General features: G+C 42.7%; 1 protein-coding gene across 1 annotated transcript in view; it reads right to left on the bottom strand.

Annotated features, from left to right (window-relative positions):
• The window catches only part of LOC145181351 (uncharacterized), a 61,627-nt gene that overhangs the window by 18,790 nt on the left and 21,267 nt on the right, over positions 1-21,570 (bottom strand). Inside the window, exon 6 of the mRNA XM_090100679.1 lies at positions 1-21,570. This exon is cut by the window's left edge and continues 10,554 nt beyond it. Coding sequence (XP_089956805.1) covers positions 1-21,570 — 21,570 coding nt within the window.

The following is a 21,570-nucleotide window of genomic DNA, read 5'->3' as shown; positions in this document are numbered from 1 at the left end:
AAAACTGCGGGCTGTTGTCATTTATGTTTATTATCGACACGGTCACCACTAAATCGGCTTCGCTTCTCAACAGACCCTTGTCAACAGCGCTAATGTGGAGCTCAAACTCGCTGCGCTCTTCATAATCTAACGCTTTTGCCACAACCAGCTGGTCTGTTCCGTTCACTTTGAATACCGCACCCGGATCTCCACCAGTCACATTGTAAGAGATGGGGCCGTAAAGGGATGAATCCCTATCGCTAGCCGAGTTGAACAAGCTACAAACTACATAACCGATCCACGCATCTTCCGGCACTGACAAATAAGCCGTTGGCTCGTTGAACACTGGACTGTTGTCGTTTACATCCATAACCTGAATGACGACCAACGCTTCAGCTTTATCCTCTAGTGCTACTGATCTTGCGACGTAAACGCTGAATTTTAGAACTTCAATCTCTTCGTAATCAAAAGCTACTTTGCTGACGATCTGTCCATTGGATTTGTTCATTTGCAAGTAATGGTTTTCTAGTTCACCTTGCGACATAGAAAATACCAGCGTGTCGTTTACGTTTGCTTTCTGCGCTGTCGCAGTCATTTCAAAAGGACTGTTTTCGATCGCAAACTCCTCAAACATTACCTTTAAGAAACTAGGCATGTATGTGGAGCCGGGGCAAACTTCAATGTACACGTAAGCGTTGTCGTCAGCACAAAGGCTGGGACTGCCGCTGTCGCAGACCACGACAGTCAAATAGTAAGAGGAGAAAGAGAGGTAACGCAAATGTCTCTTCAAAGAAACCAATCCTGTGCTGTTTTCCACTCTAAAAGTGTCCGATGCATCACCTGTAAGCGAGTATGTGAGTCTGCTGTTTTCACCAGCATCTGGATCTGAGGCCAAAATCCTTGCGACTTCCGAACCAATCTTAGTTCCTTCGGACAGCACCACACTGTAGTTGTACTGATCCAACTGAGGCTTTTCGTTGATGTCGTTCACCTTCACCGTAACAAGTGCCGACGAAAGATGGATGCCGTCAAAGGCTTGGGCTGTTAGCACGTACTCTTTCCTACGCTTGAAATCTAGCCCTGCCACCAGCGTGATCACACCGGTCTGCTCGTTTATGTCAAAAGTGCCGTTTAAACCCAAGAATGAATACTGCAGAGCCTCTAAATTGTCCCTGTCGTATGCACTTACGTTTCCAACCACAGCACCAACAGAGCTGTTTTCGTCCACACTGAAGACATACGGACTAGAGTTCAAAAACTGCGGGCTGTTGTCATTTATGTTAATTATCGACACGGTCACCACTAAATCGGCTTCGCTTCTCAACAGACCCTTGTCAACAGCGCTAATGTGGAGCTCAAACTCGCTGCGCTCTTCATAATCTAACGCTTTTGCCACAACCAGCTGGTCTGTTCCGTTCACTTTGAATACCGCACCCGGATCTCCACCAGTCACATTGTAAGAGATGGGGCCGTAAAGGGATGAATCCCTATCGCTAGCCGAGTTGAACAAGCTACAAACTACATAACCGATCCACGCATCTTCCGGCACTGACAAATAAGCCGTTGGCTCGTTGAACACTGGACTGTTGTCGTTTACATCCATAACCTGAATGACGACCAACGCTTCAGCTTTATCCTCTAGTGCTACTGATCTTGCGACGTAAACGCTGAATTTTAGAACTTCAATCTCTTCGTAATCAAAAGCTACTTTGCTGACGATCTGTCCATTGGATTTGTTCATTTGCAAGTAATGGTTTTCTAGTTCACCTTGCGACATAGAAAATACCAGCGTGTCGTTTACGTTTGCTTTCTGCGCTGTCGCAGTCATTTCAAAAGGACTGTTTTCGATCGCAAACTCCTCAAACATTACCTTTAAGAAACTAGGCATGTATGTGGAGCCGGGGCAAACTTCAATGTACACGTAAGCGTTGTCGTCAGCACAAAGGCTGGGACTGCCGCTGTCGCAGACCACGACAGTCAAATAGTAAGAGGAGAAAGAGAGGTAACGCAAATGTCTCTTCAAAGAAACCAATCCTGTGCTGTTTTCCACTCTAAAAGTGTCCGATGCATCACCTGTAAGCGAGTATGTGAGTCTGCTGTTTTCACCAGCATCTGGATCTGAGGCCAAAATCCTTGCGACTTCCGAACCAATCTTAGTTCCTTCGGACAGCACCACACTGTAGTTGTACTGATCCAACTGAGGCTTTTCGTTGATGTCGTTCACCTTCACCGTAACAAGTGCCGACGAAAGATGGATGCCGTCAAAGGCTTGGGCTGTTAGCACGTACTCTTTCCTACGCTTGAAATCTAGCCCTGCCACCAGCGTGATCACACCGGTCTGCTCGTTTATGTCAAAAGTGCCGTTTAAACCCAAGAATGAATACTGCAGAGCCTCTAAATTGTCCCTGTCGTATGCACTTACGTTTCCAACCACAGCACCAACAGAGCTGTTTTCGTCCACACTGAAGACATACGGACTAGAGTTCAAAAACTGCGGGCTGTTGTCATTTATGTTAATTATCGACACGGTCACCACTAAATCGGCTTCGCTTCTCAACAGACCCTTGTCAACAGCGCTAATGTGGAGCTCAAACTCGCTGCGCTCTTCATAATCTAACGCTTTTGCCACAACCAGCTGGTCTGTTCCGTTCACTTTGAATACCGCACCCGGATCTCCACCAGTCACATTGTAAGAGATGGGGCCGTAAAGGGATGAATCCCTATCGCTAGCCGAGTTGAACAAGCTACAAACTACATAACCGATCCACGCATCTTCCGGCACTGACAAATAAGCCGTTGGCTCGTTGAACACTGGACTGTTGTCGTTTACATCCATAACCTGAATGACGACCAACGCTTCAGCTTTATCCTCTAGTGCTACTGATCTTGCGACGTAAACGCTGAATTTTAGAACTTCAATCTCTTCGTAATCAAAAGCTACTTTGCTGACGATCTGTCCATTGGATTTGTTCATTTGCAAGTAATGGTTTTCTAGTTCACCTTGCGACATAGAAAATACCAGCGTGTCGTTTACGTTTGCTTTCTGCGCTGTCGCAGTCATTTCAAAAGGACTGTTTTCGATCGCAAACTCCTCAAACATTACCTTTAAGAAACTAGGCATGTATGTGGAGCCGGGGCAAACTTCAATGTACACGTAAGCGTTGTCGTCAGCACAAAGGCTGGGACTGCCGCTGTCGCAGACCACGACAGTCAAATAGTAAGAGGAGAAAGAGAGGTAACGCAAATGTCTCTTCAAAGAAACCAATCCTGTGCTGTTTTCCACTCTAAAAGTGTCCGATGCATCACCTGTAAGCGAGTATGTGAGTCTGCTGTTTTCACCAGCATCTGGATCTGAGGCCAAAATCCTTGCGACTTCCGAACCAATCTTAGTTCCTTCGGACAGCACCACACTGTAGTTGTACTGATCCAACTGAGGCTTTTCGTTGATGTCGTTCACCTTCACCGTAACAAGTGCCGACGAAAGATGGATGCCGTCAAAGGCTTGGGCTGTTAGCACGTACTCTTTCCTACGCTTGAAATCTAGCCCTGCCACCAGCGTGATCACACCGGTCTGCTCGTTTATGTCAAAAGTGCCGTTTAAACCCAAGAATGAATACTGCAGAGCCTCTAAATTGTCCCTGTCGTATGCACTTACGTTTCCAACCACAGCACCAACAGAGCTGTTTTCGTCCACACTGAAGACATACGGACTAGAGTTCAAAAACTGCGGGCTGTTGTCATTTATGTTAATTATCGACACGGTCACCACTAAATCGGCTTCGCTTCTCAACAGACCCTTGTCAACAGCGCTAATGTGGAGCTCAAACTCGCTGCGCTCTTCATAATCTAACGCTTTTGCCACAACCAGCTGGTCTGTTCCGTTCACTTTGAATACCGCACCCGGATCTCCACCAGTCACATTGTAAGAGATGGGGCCGTAAAGGGATGAATCCCTATCGCTAGCCGAGTTGAACAAGCTACAAACTACATAACCGATCCACGCATCTTCCGGCACTGACAAATAAGCCGTTGGCTCGTTGAACACTGGACTGTTGTCGTTTACATCCATAACCTGAATGACGACCAACGCTTCAGCTTTATCCTCTAGTGCTACTGATCTTGCGACGTAAACGCTGAATTTTAGAACTTCAATCTCTTCGTAATCAAAAGCTACTTTGCTGACGATCTGTCCATTGGATTTGTTCATTTGCAAGTAATGGTTTTCTAGTTCACCTTGCGACATAGAAAATACCAGCGTGTCGTTTACGTTTGCTTTCTGCGCTGTCGCAGTCATTTCAAAAGGACTGTTTTCGATCGCAAACTCCTCAAACATTACCTTTAAGAAACTAGGCATGTATGTGGAGCCGGGGCAAACTTCAATGTACACGTAAGCGTTGTCGTCAGCACAAAGGCTGGGACTGCCGCTGTCGCAGACCACGACAGTCAAATAGTAAGAGGAGAAAGAGAGGTAACGCAAATGTCTCTTCAAAGAAACCAATCCTGTGCTGTTTTCCACTCTAAAAGTGTCCGATGCATCACCTGTAAGCGAGTATGTGAGTCTGCTGTTTTCACCAGCATCTGGATCTGAGGCCAAAATCCTTGCGACTTCCGAACCAATCTTAGTTCCTTCGGACAGCACCACACTGTAGTTGTACTGATCCAACTGAGGCTTTTCGTTGATGTCGTTCACCTTCACCGTAACAAGTGCCGACGAAAGATGGATGCCGTCAAAGGCTTGGGCTGTTAGCACGTACTCTTTCCTACGCTTGAAATCTAGCCCTGCCACCAGCGTGATCACACCGGTCTGCTCGTTTATGTCAAAAGTGCCGTTTAAACCCAAGAATGAATACTGCAGAGCCTCTAAATTGTCCCTGTCGTATGCACTTACGTTTCCAACCACAGCACCAACAGAGCTGTTTTCGTCCACACTGAAGACATACGGACTAGAGTTCAAAAACTGCGGGCTGTTGTCATTTATGTTAATTATCGACACGGTCACCACTAAATCGGCTTCGCTTCTCAACAGACCCTTGTCAACAGCGCTAATGTGGAGCTCAAACTCGCTGCGCTCTTCATAATCTAACGCTTTTGCCACAACCAGCTGGTCTGTTCCGTTCACTTTGAATACCGCACCCGGATCTCCACCAGTCACATTGTAAGAGATGGGGCCGTAAAGGGATGAATCCCTATCGCTAGCCGAGTTGAACAAGCTACAAACTACATAACCGATCCACGCATCTTCCGGCACTGACAAATAAGCCGTTGGCTCGTTGAACACTGGACTGTTGTCGTTTACATCCATAACCTGAATGACGACCAACGCTTCAGCTTTATCCTCTAGTGCTACTGATCTTGCGACGTAAACGCTGAATTTTAGAACTTCAATCTCTTCGTAATCAAAAGCTACTTTGCTGACGATCTGTCCATTGGATTTGTTCATTTGCAAGTAATGGTTTTCTAGTTCACCTTGCGACATAGAAAATACCAGCGTGTCGTTTACGTTTGCTTTCTGCGCTGTCGCAGTCATTTCAAAAGGACTGTTTTCGATCGCAAACTCCTCAAACATTACCTTTAAGAAACTAGGCATGTATGTGGAGCCGGGGCAAACTTCAATGTACACGTAAGCGTTGTCGTCAGCACAAAGGCTGGGACTGCCGCTGTCGCAGACCACGACAGTCAAATAGTAAGAGGAGAAAGAGAGGTAACGCAAATGTCTCTTCAAAGAAACCAATCCTGTGCTGTTTTCCACTCTAAAAGTGTCCGATGCATCACCTGTAAGCGAGTATGTGAGTCTGCTGTTTTCACCAGCATCTGGATCTGAGGCCAAAATCCTTGCGACTTCCGAACCAATCTTAGTTCCTTCGGACAGCACCACACTGTAGTTGTACTGATCCAACTGAGGCTTTTCGTTGATGTCGTTCACCTTCACCGTAACAAGTGCCGACGAAAGATGGATGCCGTCAAAGGCTTGGGCTGTTAGCACGTACTCTTTCCTACGCTTGAAATCTAGCCCTGCCACCAGCGTGATCACACCGGTCTGCTCGTTTATGTCAAAAGTGCCGTTTAAACCCAAGAATGAATACTGCAGAGCCTCTAAATTGTCCCTGTCGTATGCACTTACGTTTCCAACCACAGCACCAACAGAGCTGTTTTCGTCCACACTGAAGACATACGGACTAGAGTTCAAAAACTGCGGGCTGTTGTCATTTATGTTAATTATCGACACGGTCACCACTAAATCGGCTTCGCTTCTCAACAGACCCTTGTCAACAGCGCTAATGTGGAGCTCAAACTCGCTGCGCTCTTCATAATCTAACGCTTTTGCCACAACCAGCTGGTCTGTTCCGTTCACTTTGAATACCGCACCCGGATCTCCACCAGTCACATTGTAAGAGATGGGGCCGTAAAGGGATGAATCCCTATCGCTAGCCGAGTTGAACAAGCTACAAACTACATAACCGATCCACGCATCTTCCGGCACTGACAAATAAGCCGTTGGCTCGTTGAACACTGGACTGTTGTCGTTTACATCCATAACCTGAATGACGACCAACGCTTCAGCTTTATCCTCTAGTGCTACTGATCTTGCGACGTAAACGCTGAATTTTAGAACTTCAATCTCTTCGTAATCAAAAGCTACTTTGCTGACGATCTGTCCATTGGATTTGTTCATTTGCAAGTAATGGTTTTCTAGTTCACCTTGCGACATAGAAAATACCAGCGTGTCGTTTACGTTTGCTTTCTGCGCTGTCGCAGTCATTTCAAAAGGACTGTTTTCGATCGCAAACTCCTCAAACATTACCTTTAAGAAACTAGGCATGTATGTGGAGCCGGGGCAAACTTCAATGTACACGTAAGCGTTGTCGTCAGCACAAAGGCTGGGACTGCCGCTGTCGCAGACCACGACAGTCAAATAGTAAGAGGAGAAAGAGAGGTAACGCAAATGTCTCTTCAAAGAAACCAATCCTGTGCTGTTTTCCACTCTAAAAGTGTCCGATGCATCACCTGTAAGCGAGTATGTGAGTCTGCTGTTTTCACCAGCATCTGGATCTGAGGCCAAAATCCTTGCGACTTCCGAACCAATCTTAGTTCCTTCGGACAGCACCACACTGTAGTTGTACTGATCCAACTGAGGCTTTTCGTTGATGTCGTTCACCTTCACCGTAACAAGTGCCGACGAAAGATGGATGCCGTCAAAGGCTTGGGCTGTTAGCACGTACTCTTTCCTACGCTTGAAATCTAGCCCTGCCACCAGCGTGATCACACCGGTCTGCTCGTTTATGTCAAAAGTGCCGTTTAAACCCAAGAATGAATACTGCAGAGCCTCTAAATTGTCCCTGTCGTATGCACTTACGTTTCCAACCACAGCACCAACAGAGCTGTTTTCGTCCACACTGAAGACATACGGACTAGAGTTCAAAAACTGCGGGCTGTTGTCATTTATGTTAATTATCGACACGGTCACCACTAAATCGGCTTCGCTTCTCAACAGACCCTTGTCAACAGCGCTAATGTGGAGCTCAAACTCGCTGCGCTCTTCATAATCTAACGCTTTTGCCACAACCAGCTGGTCTGTTCCGTTCACTTTGAATACCGCACCCGGATCTCCACCAGTCACATTGTAAGAGATGGGGCCGTAAAGGGATGAATCCCTATCGCTAGCCGAGTTGAACAAGCTACAAACTACATAACCGATCCACGCATCTTCCGGCACTGACAAATAAGCCGTTGGCTCGTTGAACACTGGACTGTTGTCGTTTACATCCATAACCTGAATGACGACCAACGCTTCAGCTTTATCCTCTAGTGCTACTGATCTTGCGACGTAAACGCTGAATTTTAGAACTTCAATCTCTTCGTAATCAAAAGCTACTTTGCTGACGATCTGTCCATTGGATTTGTTCATTTGCAAGTAATGGTTTTCTAGTTCACCTTGCGACATAGAAAATACCAGCGTGTCGTTTACGTTTGCTTTCTGCGCTGTCGCAGTCATTTCAAAAGGACTGTTTTCGATCGCAAACTCCTCAAACATTACCTTTAAGAAACTAGGCATGTATGTGGAGCCGGGGCAAACTTCAATGTACACGTAAGCGTTGTCGTCAGCACAAAGGCTGGGACTGCCGCTGTCGCAGACCACGACAGTCAAATAGTAAGAGGAGGTAGTGTTGTAGCTCAACTTTTCTTCGAGATAAAGATCGCCATTGCTTTTGTCTATTCTAAAGGTTTCTAGTCTGTTCGCCAATGTGTATATCAGCATACCGTTTTTTCCAGAATCCCCATCGGTCGCCAAGACTTTTGCTACTAAAAACCCTGTTTTGGTTCGTTCCGATAACTGCACGGTGTAGGAGCCCGCCTCCAACTTAGGCTTTTCATTTACATCGATCACAACAACAGTAACAATCGTTGTAGGCGTATGGTCTCCATCAGAAACCTGGACTGCTAAGACGTGCTCTTTTCTCCAGCTGAAACTCAAGTTTGAATTTATGATAATATATCCAGACTGATGGCTAATGACAAACGAGCTGTTTACGTTGAGAAGCGAGTACACTAGAGAGTCCCCGTCCAGATCTGTCGCTACGACAGTTCCAATAACAGAGCCAGCAGCAACATCTTCCCTGACGGAAAACATATATCCGTCACTGCGTGAAAATTGAGGCGCATTATCATTGACATTTATAATTGTTACGTTCACGACCAGGTCTCTAGCTGACCTCAACATTTCCCTGTCGAATGCTGAGATGCTAAGTCTGTACTCCCTGCAAACTTCATAGTCCAATGCACCTGCCACCGTAAGTTGATCTGTGTTCTGGATTTTAAATTGCACAGGTGATTCTGGGAGCTGACTGAAGATACTGTAAGTGACAGGACCGTAAATCGAAGAATCAATATCTACGGCTATACCATGCAAGTTATAAACGACAGAGTCTAGGGCCGTGTTTTCAAATATTGATAACGTTATGCTATCGGTAACAAAAGCTGGAGAATTATCATTCTCGTCTTCGATTTTAACAACAACCCACGCACGAGCTTTTTCATTGGGTACTTCTTGCCTTGCAGCGTAAATACTGAAAGACAAAGTCTTGACCGTTTCAAAATCAAACGGAACCTTGCTGTAAACGGTTCCGCTCGAGCTGTTTATTTGTAAAGAACTGTTTGCAGCGCCTTCATTCCCTAGCGAATAAACAAGCTTGTCGTTAACATTTGCCTTTTCAGCAGTTACAGTGAAGCTGAAATTTTTGTTTTCCACGAAGCTTTCCTCATAAACGGGTTCATCAAAACTTGGCATGTATGTGGAACCCGGTGAGACGTCTACGTAAACATGCGCATCAGCGACAGCAGAAAGTCTCGGCGTGCCATTATCGCGAACTGTTATGATCAACTTGTAAGAAGAACAATTTTTGTAGTCCAGCGTTGTGCTCAGATAAACCACACCGCTGCTTTCGCCTATTTTGAAAACGTCTGAAGGACTCACCAGTGCGAACTGAAGTTTGCCATTGTCACCGATGTCCCAATCAGAAGCCAGAATCTGTGTCACAACAGATCTGAGCGCCGCTCTTTCAGATAACCAAACGAAGTACTCCAACTGATCAAAGTGAGGACTTTCGTTAACGTCATTCACCATCACGACTACAAGCTTTGTAGTCAAATGTAAATCGTCAGATACTTGAACCGTTAACATGTACTGCTGTTTCAAGCTAAAATTCAAGCTAGAGGCCACGCTTATAGCGCCAGACTGCTCATCTATGCTAAACGCAGCATCTACAGAGAGTAGAGAGTACTTTAGAGCACTCAGCTTGTCCTTGTCCATTGCGCTTACTGCTCCTACAACAGTCCCAACAGTGGCATTCTCTTCAGCATGAAACACATAAGGATCCTGGTTTGTAAACTGTGGCGCATTGTCGTTTGTGTTGTTGATCGCAATATAAACAGCTAGATCAGTGACAGACTTCAACCCGGCTTTGTCAAGGGCTGCAATCTCAAGCGTGTAGGCAGTTAGATCTTCATAGTCTAGAGCTGTTTTTACTACCAGTTGATCTTCTTCATTCACTATGAACTGCCCTTTTGCATCTCCTCCTATGACCTCGTATTTGATTGGTGCATAAAGCACAGAGTCTATATCTGTCGCTGCATCGCGTAAGCTGTAAATTGCAGTACCAACAGGTAGATCCTCAGAAACCGAAAAGGAAACATTTGGCATTTGAAACACCGGATAATTGTCGTCTTCGTCTTCAACATGAACGGTCACCCAAGCTTGAGCTTTATCTTCCAAATCTACAGACCTTGCAGCAAACACGATGAAGGAGAGCAGTTGTATTCTTTCAAAATCGATCTGCACCTTGTTGCTGATAATTCCGCTTGAGCTGTTCACCTGTATATAAGTGCTTTCCAGGTCGCCGTTCGACAAGGTGTAAACCAGCTGGTCATCAACGTTAGCCTTAAACACTGTCACTCCGAAACTAAAAAAACTGTTCTCCTTAAAAGACTTCTCATAAAATGACTGAGAGAAAACTGGCAAGTACCCCAAGCCAGGACAAATCTCCACGAAAACAACACCGTTCTCTTCAGCATACAAGAAGGGACGCCCGTTATCATGGATCGAAATAAGCAACCTATAGGAGGACACAGACTGGTAGCTTAACGCTCTGTTCAAAAATAAAACACCGCTGCTGTTGTCCACTCTAAAAGTGTCCGATGCATCACCTGTAAGCGAGTATGTGAGTCTGCTGTTTTCACCAGCATCTGGATCTGAGGCCAAAATCCTTGCGACTTCCGAACCAATCTTAGTTCCTTCGGACAGCACCACACTGTAGTTGTACTGATCCAACTGAGGCTTTTCGTTGATGTCGTTCACCTTCACCGTAACAAGTGCCGACGAAAGATGGATGCCGTCAAAGGCTTGGGCTGTTAGCACGTACTCTTTCCTACGCTTGAAATCTAGCCCTGCCACCAGCGTGATCACACCGGTCTGCTCGTTTATGTCAAAAGTGCCGTTTAAACCCAAGAATGAATACTGCAGAGCCTCTAAATTGTCCCTATCGTATGCACTTACGTTTCCAACCACAGCACCAACAGAGCTATTTTCGTCCACACTGAAGACATACGGACTAGAGTTCAAAAACTGCGGGCTGTTGTCATTTATGTTAATTATCGACACGGTCACCACTAAATCGGCTTCGCTTCTCAACAGACCCTTGTCAACAGCGCTAATGTGGAGCTCAAACTCGCTGCGCTCTTCATAATCTAACGCTTTTGCCACAACCAGCTGGTCTGTTCCGTTCACTTTGAATACCGCACCCGGATCTCCACCAGTCACATTGTAAGAGATGGGGCCGTAAAGGGATGAATCCCTATCGCTAGCCGAGTTGAACAAGCTACAAACTACATAACCGATCCACGCATCTTCCGGCACTGACAAATAAGCCGTTGGCTCGTTGAACACTGGACTGTTGTCGTTTACATCCATAACCTGAATGACGACCAACGCTTCAGCTTTATCCTCTAGTGCTACTGATCTTGCGACGTAAACGCTGAATTTTAGAACTTCAATCTCTTCGTAATCAAAAGCTACTTTGCTGACGATCTGTCCATTGGATTTGTTCATTTGCAAGTAATGGTTTTCTAGTTCACCTTGCGACATAGAAAATACCAGCGTGTCGTTTACGTTTGCTTTCTGCGCTGTCGCAGTCATTTCAAAAGGACTGTTTTCGATCGCAAACTCCTCAAACATTACCTTTAAGAAACTAGGCATGTATGTGGAGCCGGGGCAAACTTCAATGTACACGTAAGCGTTGTCGTCAGCACAAAGGCTGGGACTGCCGCTGTCGCAGACAACGACAGTCAAATAGTAAGAGGAGGTAGTGTTGTAGCTCAACTTTTCTTCGAGATAAAGATCGCCATTGCTTTTGTCTATTCTAAATGCTTCATTTACGCCAGTTAAATAAAACTTTAGTTTACCATTTAAACCGCTATCTGCGTCTGAAGCAAATACATTTACAACTATAGTTCCGACCATTAGTCTTTCGGATATATGAATATTAAGAAAATGTTGTTTAAAAAAAGGCTTTTCATTTACATCTTGAACAAATACCAAACCCTCAAAATGAGTCTCCAATTTACCATCTGACGTTACAATGAAAAAGTGAACCATATCGTCAAGTTCAAAGTCCAAAGCCCCGCTGACTTTTATTACAAACACGTTGTCAGAAGTCTCGGTTGGTTCCACTGTAATGCTCACCTCCTTGTCAAAACCATAAACATTCACTGAAACAGTGTCATTATCATAATCTGTAACTGTAAAATTCCCTATAGTTAAGCCACTGTACACACCTTCAGACACATTAACGCTTAGCAGTGGTGAGATCACAGGAATGTGATCATTCAAACCAAACATAAGACACTGATTGATGCAAGGAGACACAGTCACTTCTACGAATGTTAAAACAGTGTGAATTCCGTCCGAAACCGTAACAGACAAGTTGTAAAAGCTTCTGTAACGGTAACTCAGGGTTTTGCTCAACTTAATCACTCCAGAAGTTTCGTTGATCACGAAAGACTCGTTCATATTGGAAGATGGCTCAATCGTATACTGCAAGATCGGATTGTCTGAGGCGTCCGGATCGAAACCCTCTACAGTAACAACGTATGATCCTACAAAAGCATCTTCTACAATTTCCACCTCATAAAACTCGTCTAACGTTACTGGTGGTTCGTTCACATCTTTAATGAATATCAGTCCTTCTGCTAAAGACTCCAGTTTAGAATCGTTAGCTGCAACTAAAAAGCGAACCACATCGTTATTTTCAAAGTCCAAAGCCCCACTGACTTTTATTACAAACACGTTGTCAGAAGTCTCGGTTGGTTCCACTGTAATGCTCACCTCCTTGTCAAAACCATAAACATTCACTGAAACAGTGTCATTATCATAATCTGTAACTGTAAAATTCCCTATAGTTAAGCCACTGTACACACCTTCAGACACATTAACGCTTAGCAGTGGTGAGATCACAGGAATGTGATCATTCAAACCAAACATAAGACACTGATTGATGCAAGGAGACACAGTCACTTCTACGAATGTTAAAACAGTGTGAATTCCGTCCGAAACCGTAACAGACAAGTTGTAAAAGCTTCTGTAACGGTAACTCAGGGTTTTGCTCAACTTAATCACTCCAGAAGTTTCGTTGATCACGAAAGACTCGTTCATATTGGAAGATGGCTCAATCGTATACTGCAAGATCGGATTGTCTGAGGCGTCCGGATCGAAACCCTCTACAGTAACAACGTATGATCCTACAAAAGCATCATCGCGAATCAAGACATCATAAGACCCATCCAAAAAAAATGGTGGTTCATCAATATTTTCTACGAATATTATCCCCTCGGCAAAAGACTCCAGTTTAGAATCGTTAGCTGCAACTAAAAAGCGAACCACATCGTTATTTTCAAAGTCCAAAGCCCCACTGACTTTTATTACAAACACGTTGTCAGAAGTCTCGGTTGGTTCCACTGTAATGCTCACCTCCTTGTCAAAACCATAAACATTCACTGAAACAGTGTCATTATCATAATCTGTAACTGTAAAATTCCCTATAGTTAAGCCACTGTACACACCTTCAGACACATTAACGCTTAGCAGTGGTGAGATCACAGGAATGTGATCATTCAAACCAAACATAAGACACTGATTGATGCAAGGAGACACAGTCACTTCTACGAATGTTAAAACAGTGTGAATTCCGTCCGAAACCGTAACAGACAAGTTGTAAAAGCTTCTGTAACGGTAACTCAGGGTTTTGCTCAACTTAATCACTCCAGAAGTTTCGTTGATCACGAAAGACTCGTTCATATTGGAAGATGGCTCAATCGTATACTGCAAGATCGGATTGTCTGAGGCGTCCGGATCGAAACCCTCTACAGTAACAACGTATGATCCTACAAAAGCATCTTCTACAATTTCCACCTCATAAAACTCGTCTAACGTTACTGGTGGTTCGTTCACATCTTTAATGAATATCAGTCCTTCTGCTAAAGACTCCAGTTTAGAATCGTTAGCTGCAACTAAAAAGCGAACCACATCGTTATTTTCAAAGTCCAAAGCCCCACTGACTTTTATTACAAACACGTTGTCAGAAGTCTCGGTTGGTTCCACTGTAATGCTCACCTCCTTGTCAAAACCATAAACATTCACTGAAACAGTGTCATTATCATAATCTGTAACTGTAAAATTCCCTATAGTTAAGCCACTGTACACACCTTCAGACACATTAACGCTTAGCAGTGGTGAGATCACAGGAATGTGATCATTCAAACCAAACATAAGACACTGATTGATGCAAGGAGACACAGTCACTTCTACGAATGTTAAAACAGTGTGAATTCCGTCCGAAACCGTAACAGACAAGTTGTAAAAGCTTCTGTAACGGTAACTCAGGGTTTTGCTCAACTTAATCACTCCAGAAGTTTCGTTGATCACGAAAGACTCGTTCATATTGGAAGATGGCTCAATCGTATACTGCAAGATCGGATTGTCTGAGGCGTCCGGATCGAAACCCTCTACAGTAACAACGTATGATCCTACAAAAGCATCTTCTACAATTTCCACCTCATAAAACTCGTCTAACGTTACTGGTGGTTCGTTCACATCTTTAATGAATATCAGTCCTTCTGCTAAAGACTCCAGTTTAGAATCGTTAGCTGCAACTAAAAAGCGAACCACATCGTTATTTTCAAAGTCCAAAGCCCCACTGACTTTTATTACAAACACGTTGTCAGAAGTCTCGGTTGGTTCCACTGTAATGCTCACCTCCTTGTCAAAACCATAAACATTCACTGAAACAGTGTCATTATCATAATCTGTAACTGTAAAATTCCCTATAGTTAAGCCACTGTACACACCTTCAGACACATTAACGCTTAGCAGTGGTGAGATCACAGGAATGTGATCATTCAAACCAAACATAAGACACTGATTGATGCAAGGAGACACAGTCACTTCTACGAATGTTAAAACAGTGTGAATTCCGTCCGAAACCGTAACAGACAAGTTGTAAAAGCTTCTGTAACGGTAACTCAGGGTTTTGCTCAACTTAATCACTCCAGAAGTTTCGTTGATCACGAAAGACTCGTTCATATTGGAAGATGGCTCAATCGTATACTGCAAGATCGGATTGTCTGAGGCGTCCGGATCGAAACCCTCTACAGTAACAACGTATGATCCTACAAAAGCATCATCGCGAATCAAGACATCATAAGACCCATCCAAAAAAAATGGTGGTTCATCAATATTTTCTACGAATATTATCCCCTCGGCAAAAGACTCCAGTTTAGAATCGTTAGCTGCAACTAAAAAGCGAACCACATCGTTATTTTCAAAGTCCAAAGCCCCACTGACTTTTATTACAAACACGTTGTCAGAAGTCTCGGTTGGTTCCACTGTAATGCTCACCTCCTTGTCAAAACCATAAACATTCACTGAAACAGTGTCATTATCATAATCTGTAACTGTAAAATTCCCTATAGTTAAGCCACTGTACACACCTTCAGACACATTAACGCTTAGCAGTGGTGAGATCACAGGAATGTGATCATTCAAACCAAACATAAGACACTGATTGATGCAAGGAGACACAGTCACTTCTACGAATGTTAAAACAGTGTGAATTCCGTCCGAAACCGTAACAGACAAGTTGTAAAAGCTTCTGTAACGGTAACTCAGGGTTTTGCTCAACTTAATCACTCCAGAAGTTTCGTTGATCACGAAAGACTCGTTCATATTGGAAGATGGCTCAATCGTATACTGCAAGATCGGATTGTCTGAGGCGTCCGGATCGAAACCCTCTACAGTAACAACGTATGATCCTACAAAAGCATCTTCTACAATTTCCACCTCATAAAACTCGTCTAACGTTACTGGTGGTTCGTTCACATCTTTAATGAATATCAGTCCTTCTGCTAAAGACTCCAGTTTAGAATCGTTAGCTGCAACTAAAAAGCGAACCACATCGTTATTTTCAAAGTCCAAAGCCCCACTGACTTTTATTACAAACACGTTGTCAGAAGTCTCGGTTGGTTCCACTGTAATGCTCACCTCCTTGTCAAAACCATAAACATTCACTGAAACAGTGTCATTATCATAATCTGTAACTGTAAAATTCCCTATAGTTAAGCCACTGTACACACCTTCAGACACATTAACGCTTAGCAGTGGTGAGATCACAGGAATGTGATCATTCAAACCAAACATAAGACACTGATTGATGCAAGGAGACACAGTCACTTCTACGAATGTTAAAACAGTGTGAATTCCGTCCGAAACCGTAACAGACAAGTTGTAAAAGCTTCTGTAACGGTAACTCAGGGTTTTGCTCAACTTAATCACTCCAGAAGTTTCGTTGATCACGAAAGACTCGTTCATATTGGAAGATGGCTCAATCGTATACTGCAAGATCGGATTGTCTGAGGCGTCCGGATCGAAACCCTCTACAGTAACAACGTATGATCCTACAAAAGCATCTTCTACAATTTCCACCTCATAAAACTCGTCTAACGTTACTGGTGGTTCGTTCACATCTTTAATGAATATCAGTCCTTCTGCTAAAGACTCCAGTTTAGAATCGTTAGCTGCAACTAAAAAGCGAACCACATCGTTATTTTCAAAGTCCAAAGCCCCACTGACTTTTATTACAAACACGTTGTCAGAAGTCTCGGTTGGTTCCACTGTAATGCTCACCTCCTTGTCAAAACCATAAACATTCACTGAAACAGTGTCATTATCATAATCTGTAACTGTAAAATTCCCTATAGTTAAGCCACTGTACACACCTTCAGACACATTAACGCTTAGCAGTGGTGAGATCACAGGAATGTGATCATTCAAACCAAACATAAGACACTGATTGATGCAAGGAGACACAGTCACTTCTACGAATGTTAAAACAGTGTGAATTCCGTCCGAAACCGTAACAGACAAGTTGTAAAAGCTTCTGTAACGGTAACTCAGGGTTTTGCTCAACTTAATCACTCCAGAAGTTTCGTTGATCACGAAAGACTCGTTCATATTGGAAGATGGCTCAATCGTATACTGCAAGATCGGATTGTCTGAGGCGTCCGGATCGAAACCCTCTACAGTAACAACGTATGATCCTACAAAAGCATCATCGCGAATCAAGACATCATAAGACCCATCCAAAAAAAATGGTGGTTCATCAATATTTTCTACGAATATTATCCCCTCGGCAAAAGACTCCAGTTTAGAATCGTTAGCTGCAACTAAAAAGCGAACCACATCGTTATTTTCAAAGTCCAAAGCCCCACTGACTTTTATTACAAACACGTTGTCAGAAGTCTCGGTTGGTTCCACTGTAATGCTCACCTCCTTGTCAAAACCATAAACATTCACTGAAACAGTGTCATTATCATAATCTGTAACTGTAAAATTCCCTATAGTTAAGCCACTGTACACACCTTCAGACACATTAACGCTTAGCAGTGGTGAGATCACAGGAATGTGATCATTCAAACCAAACATAAGACACTGATTGATGCAAGGAGACACAGTCACTTCTACGAATGTTAAAACAGTGTGAATTCCGTCCGAAACCGTAACAGACAAGTTGTAAAAGCTTCTGTAACGGTAACTCAGGGTTTTGCTCAACTTAATCACTCCAGAAGTTTCGTTGATCACGAAAGACTCGTTCATATTGGAAGATGGCTCAATCGTATACTGCAAGATCGGATTGTCTGAGGCGTCCGGATCGAAACCCTCTACAGTAACAACGTATGATCCTACAAAAGCATCTTCTACAATTTCCACCTCATAAAACTCGTCTAACGTTACTGGTGGTTCGTTCACATCTTTAATGAATATCAGTCCTTCTGCTAAAGACTCCAGTTTAGAATCGTTAGCTGCAACTAAAAAGCGAACCACATCGTTATTTTCAAAGTCCAAAGCCCCACTGACTTTTATTACAAACACGTTGTCAGAAGTCTCGGTTGGTTCCACTGTAATGCTCACCTCCTTGTCAAAACCATAAACATTCACTGAAACAGTGTCATTATCATAATCTGTAACTGTAAAATTCCCTATAGTTAAGCCACTGTACACACCTTCAGACACATTAACGCTTAGCAGTGGTGAGATCACAGGAATGTGATCATTCAAACCAAACATAAGACACTGATTGATGCAAGGAGACACAGTCACTTCTACGAATGTTAAAACAGTGTGAATTCCGTCCGAAACCGTAACAGACAAGTTGTAAAAGCTTCTGTAACGGTAACTCAGGGTTTTGCTCAACTTAATCACTCCAGAAGTTTCGTTGATCACGAAAGACTCGTTCATATTGGAAGATGGCTCAATCGTATACTGCAAGATCGGATTGTCTGAGGCGTCCGGATCGAAACCCTCTACAGTAACAACGTATGATCCTACAAAAGCATCATCGCGAATCAAGACATCATAAGACCCATCCAAAAAAAATGGTGGTTCATCAATATTTTCTACGAATATTATCCCCTCGGCAAAAGACTCCAGTTTAGAATCGTTAGCTGCAACTAAAAAGCGAACCACATCGTTATTTTCAAAGTCCAAAGCCCCACTGACTTTTATTACAAACACGTTGTCAGAAGTCTCGGTTGGTTCCACTGTAATGCTCACCTCCTTGTCAAAACCATAAACATTCACTGAAACAGTGTCATTATCATAATCTGTAACTGTAAAATTCCCTATAGTTAAGCCACTGTACACACCTTCAGACACATTAACGCTTAGCAGTGGTGAGATCACAGGAATGTGATCATTCAAACCAAACATAAGACACTGATTGATGCAAGGAGACACAGTCACTTCTACGAATGTTAAAACAGTGTGAATTCCGTCCGAAACCGTAACAGACAAGTTGTAAAAGCTTCTGTAACGGTAACTCAGGGTTTTGCTCAACTTAATCACTCCAGAAGTTTCGTTGATCACGAAAGACTCGTTCATATTGGAAGATGGCTCAATCGTATACTGCAAGATCGGATTGTCTGAGGCGTCCGGATCGAAACCCTCTACAGTAACAACGTATGATCCTACAAAAGCATCTTCTACAATTTCCACCTCATAAAACTCGTCTAACGTTACTGGTGGTTCGTTCACATCTTTAATGAATATCAGTCCTTCTGCTAAAGACTCCAGTTTAGAATCGTTAGCTGCAACTAAAAAGCGAACCACATCGTTATTTTCAAAGTCCAAAGCCCCACTGACTTTTATTACAAACACGTTGTCAGAAGTCTCGGTTGGTTCCACTGTAATGCTCACCTCCTTGTCAAAACCATAAACATTCACTGAAACAGTGTCATTATCATAATCTGTAACTGTAAAATTCCCTATAGTTAAGCCACTGTACACACCTTCAGACACATTAACGCTTAGCAGTGGTGAGATCACAGGAATGTGATCATTCAAACCAAACATAAGACACTGATTGATGCAAGGAGACACAGTCACTTCTACGAATGTTAAAACAGTGTGAATTCCGTCCGAAACCGTAACAGACAAGTTGTAAAAGCTTCTGTAACGGTAACTCAGGGTTTTGCTCAACTTAATCACTCCAGAAGTTTCGTTGATCACGAAAGACTCGTTCATATTGGAAGATGGCTCAATCGTATACTGCAAGATCGGATTGTCTGAGGCGTCCGGATCGAAACCCTCTACAGTAACAACGTATGATCCTACAAAAGCATCTTCTACAATTTCCACCTCATAAAACTCGTCTAACGTTACTGGTGGTTCGTTCACATCTTTAATGAATATCAGTCCTTCTGCTAAAGACTCCAGTTTAGAATCGTTAGCTGCAACTAAAAAGCGAACCACATCGTTATTTTCAAAGTCCAAAGCCCCACTGACTTTTATTACAAACACGTTGTCAGAAGTCTCGGTTGGTTCCACTGTAATGCTCACCTCCTTGTCAAAACCATAAACATTCACTGAAACAGTGTCATTATCATAATCTGTAACTGTAAAATTCCCTATAGTTAAGCCACTGTACACACCTTCAGACACATTAACGCTTAGCAGTGGTGAGATCACAGGAATGTGATCATTCAAACCAAACATAAGACACTGATTGATGCAAGGAGACACAGTCACTTCTACGAATGTTAAAACAGTGTGAATTCCGTCCGAAACCGTAACAGACAAGTTGTAAAAGCTTCTGTAACGGTAACTCAGGGTTTTGCTCAACTTAATCACTCCAGAAGTTTCGTTGATCATGAAAGACTCGTTCATATTGGAAGATGGCTCAATCGTATACTGCAAGATCGGATTGTCTGAGGCGTCCGGATCGAAACCCTCTACAGTAACAACGTATGATCCAACAAAAGCATCTTCTACAATATCCACCTCATAAATCTCTTCCCATGTCACTGGCGGTTCGTTCACATCTTCAATTATTATCTCGCCCACTTTTGACGACTCCATTACCCCATCATTGGCAATTATTAGAAAATAAATTTTATTCTTTTTTTCATAATCTAATTTTCCGTTAAGTTGAAGAATAAAACTTTTTGTGTCATTTTCTACATTTGCGGTTAAGATAATTTCTTCATCTAAACTGTATATGCTGACTGATATTACCTCACTATCATTGTCAACAACAGAAAATTTCGAAATAGTTGTGTTATTGTAAATACCTTCCAATAAATTAATTACTGTAAGATCTGAAATCTCTGGCAAGTAAAAATTTATTTTATTTACATAAATTGTAACTGTTGCTTTTGTATAGTATTTTGGAACACCGAAATCGGACACTTCAATTGCTAGGATGTATTGATTGAATGCGACATACTTCAAAGATTTCGTCAAAAGCAACTTATTGGTTTCTATAAAAGCAAATGTACCATTGTAAGGGTCATTAATAATCTTAAATTCTACCATTCTACCCTCTCCTTGATCGAGATCTTCATAATTTATTACAGCAATCACGGTACCAACCGCAGTAGATTCAGAAATCATTATGATAGTGTCATTTATTTTTGGGGGATGGTTATTGATATCTATAATATTTATGAAAATACTAGTTATATCAAGTAGATAACCATCAGATACAACACAGGAGAAACCATAAGATTCTTCTTGAATTAAAGGCACTTTGTTAGTTATAGTTCCAGTTTGATTATCAATATTGAATTTATCAGCGCCGTTTCCAATGCAATAAAAATAAAGACTACCCATATTATCTTCATCTTGAGCAGATAATTGTAATACACTAAGATCTATGAGATTGCTCTCATTTATTGCAGCAAAATACTCTGCTTGACTAAACTTTGGCTTGTTATCATTCACATTTATAATATTAACAGTAATTTCAAGAGTTTGGTTTTTCTGTTGAGAGTTTCCTTGATCAGAAATAAATACTTTTAGCTCATACTTTTGGCATTCTTCGAAGTTTAAAGTCTGAATTATTCTTATAACGCCATTTTCTTTAATATCAAAATAGTCATTTGGTTCAACTTGATATAGAATTTTTTGGCAAACACTATCAAGAATGCTAATTTGCCCTACATAGCCACCAATTGGTGTGTCTTCTTGCACATTGAATTCAGTTTTTTGAT

This window comes from Hydra viridissima, unplaced genomic scaffold, assembly GCF_058129835.1.
Source record: "Hydra viridissima isolate aposymbiotic clone 2 unplaced genomic scaffold, HvirCarnegie_v1 scaffold_10, whole genome shotgun sequence".
NCBI lineage: Eukaryota > Metazoa > Cnidaria > Hydrozoa > Anthoathecata > Hydridae > Hydra > Hydra viridissima.
The sequence above is the reverse complement of the archived record's forward strand: the minus strand, read 5'-3'. Positions and strand labels throughout refer to the sequence as shown.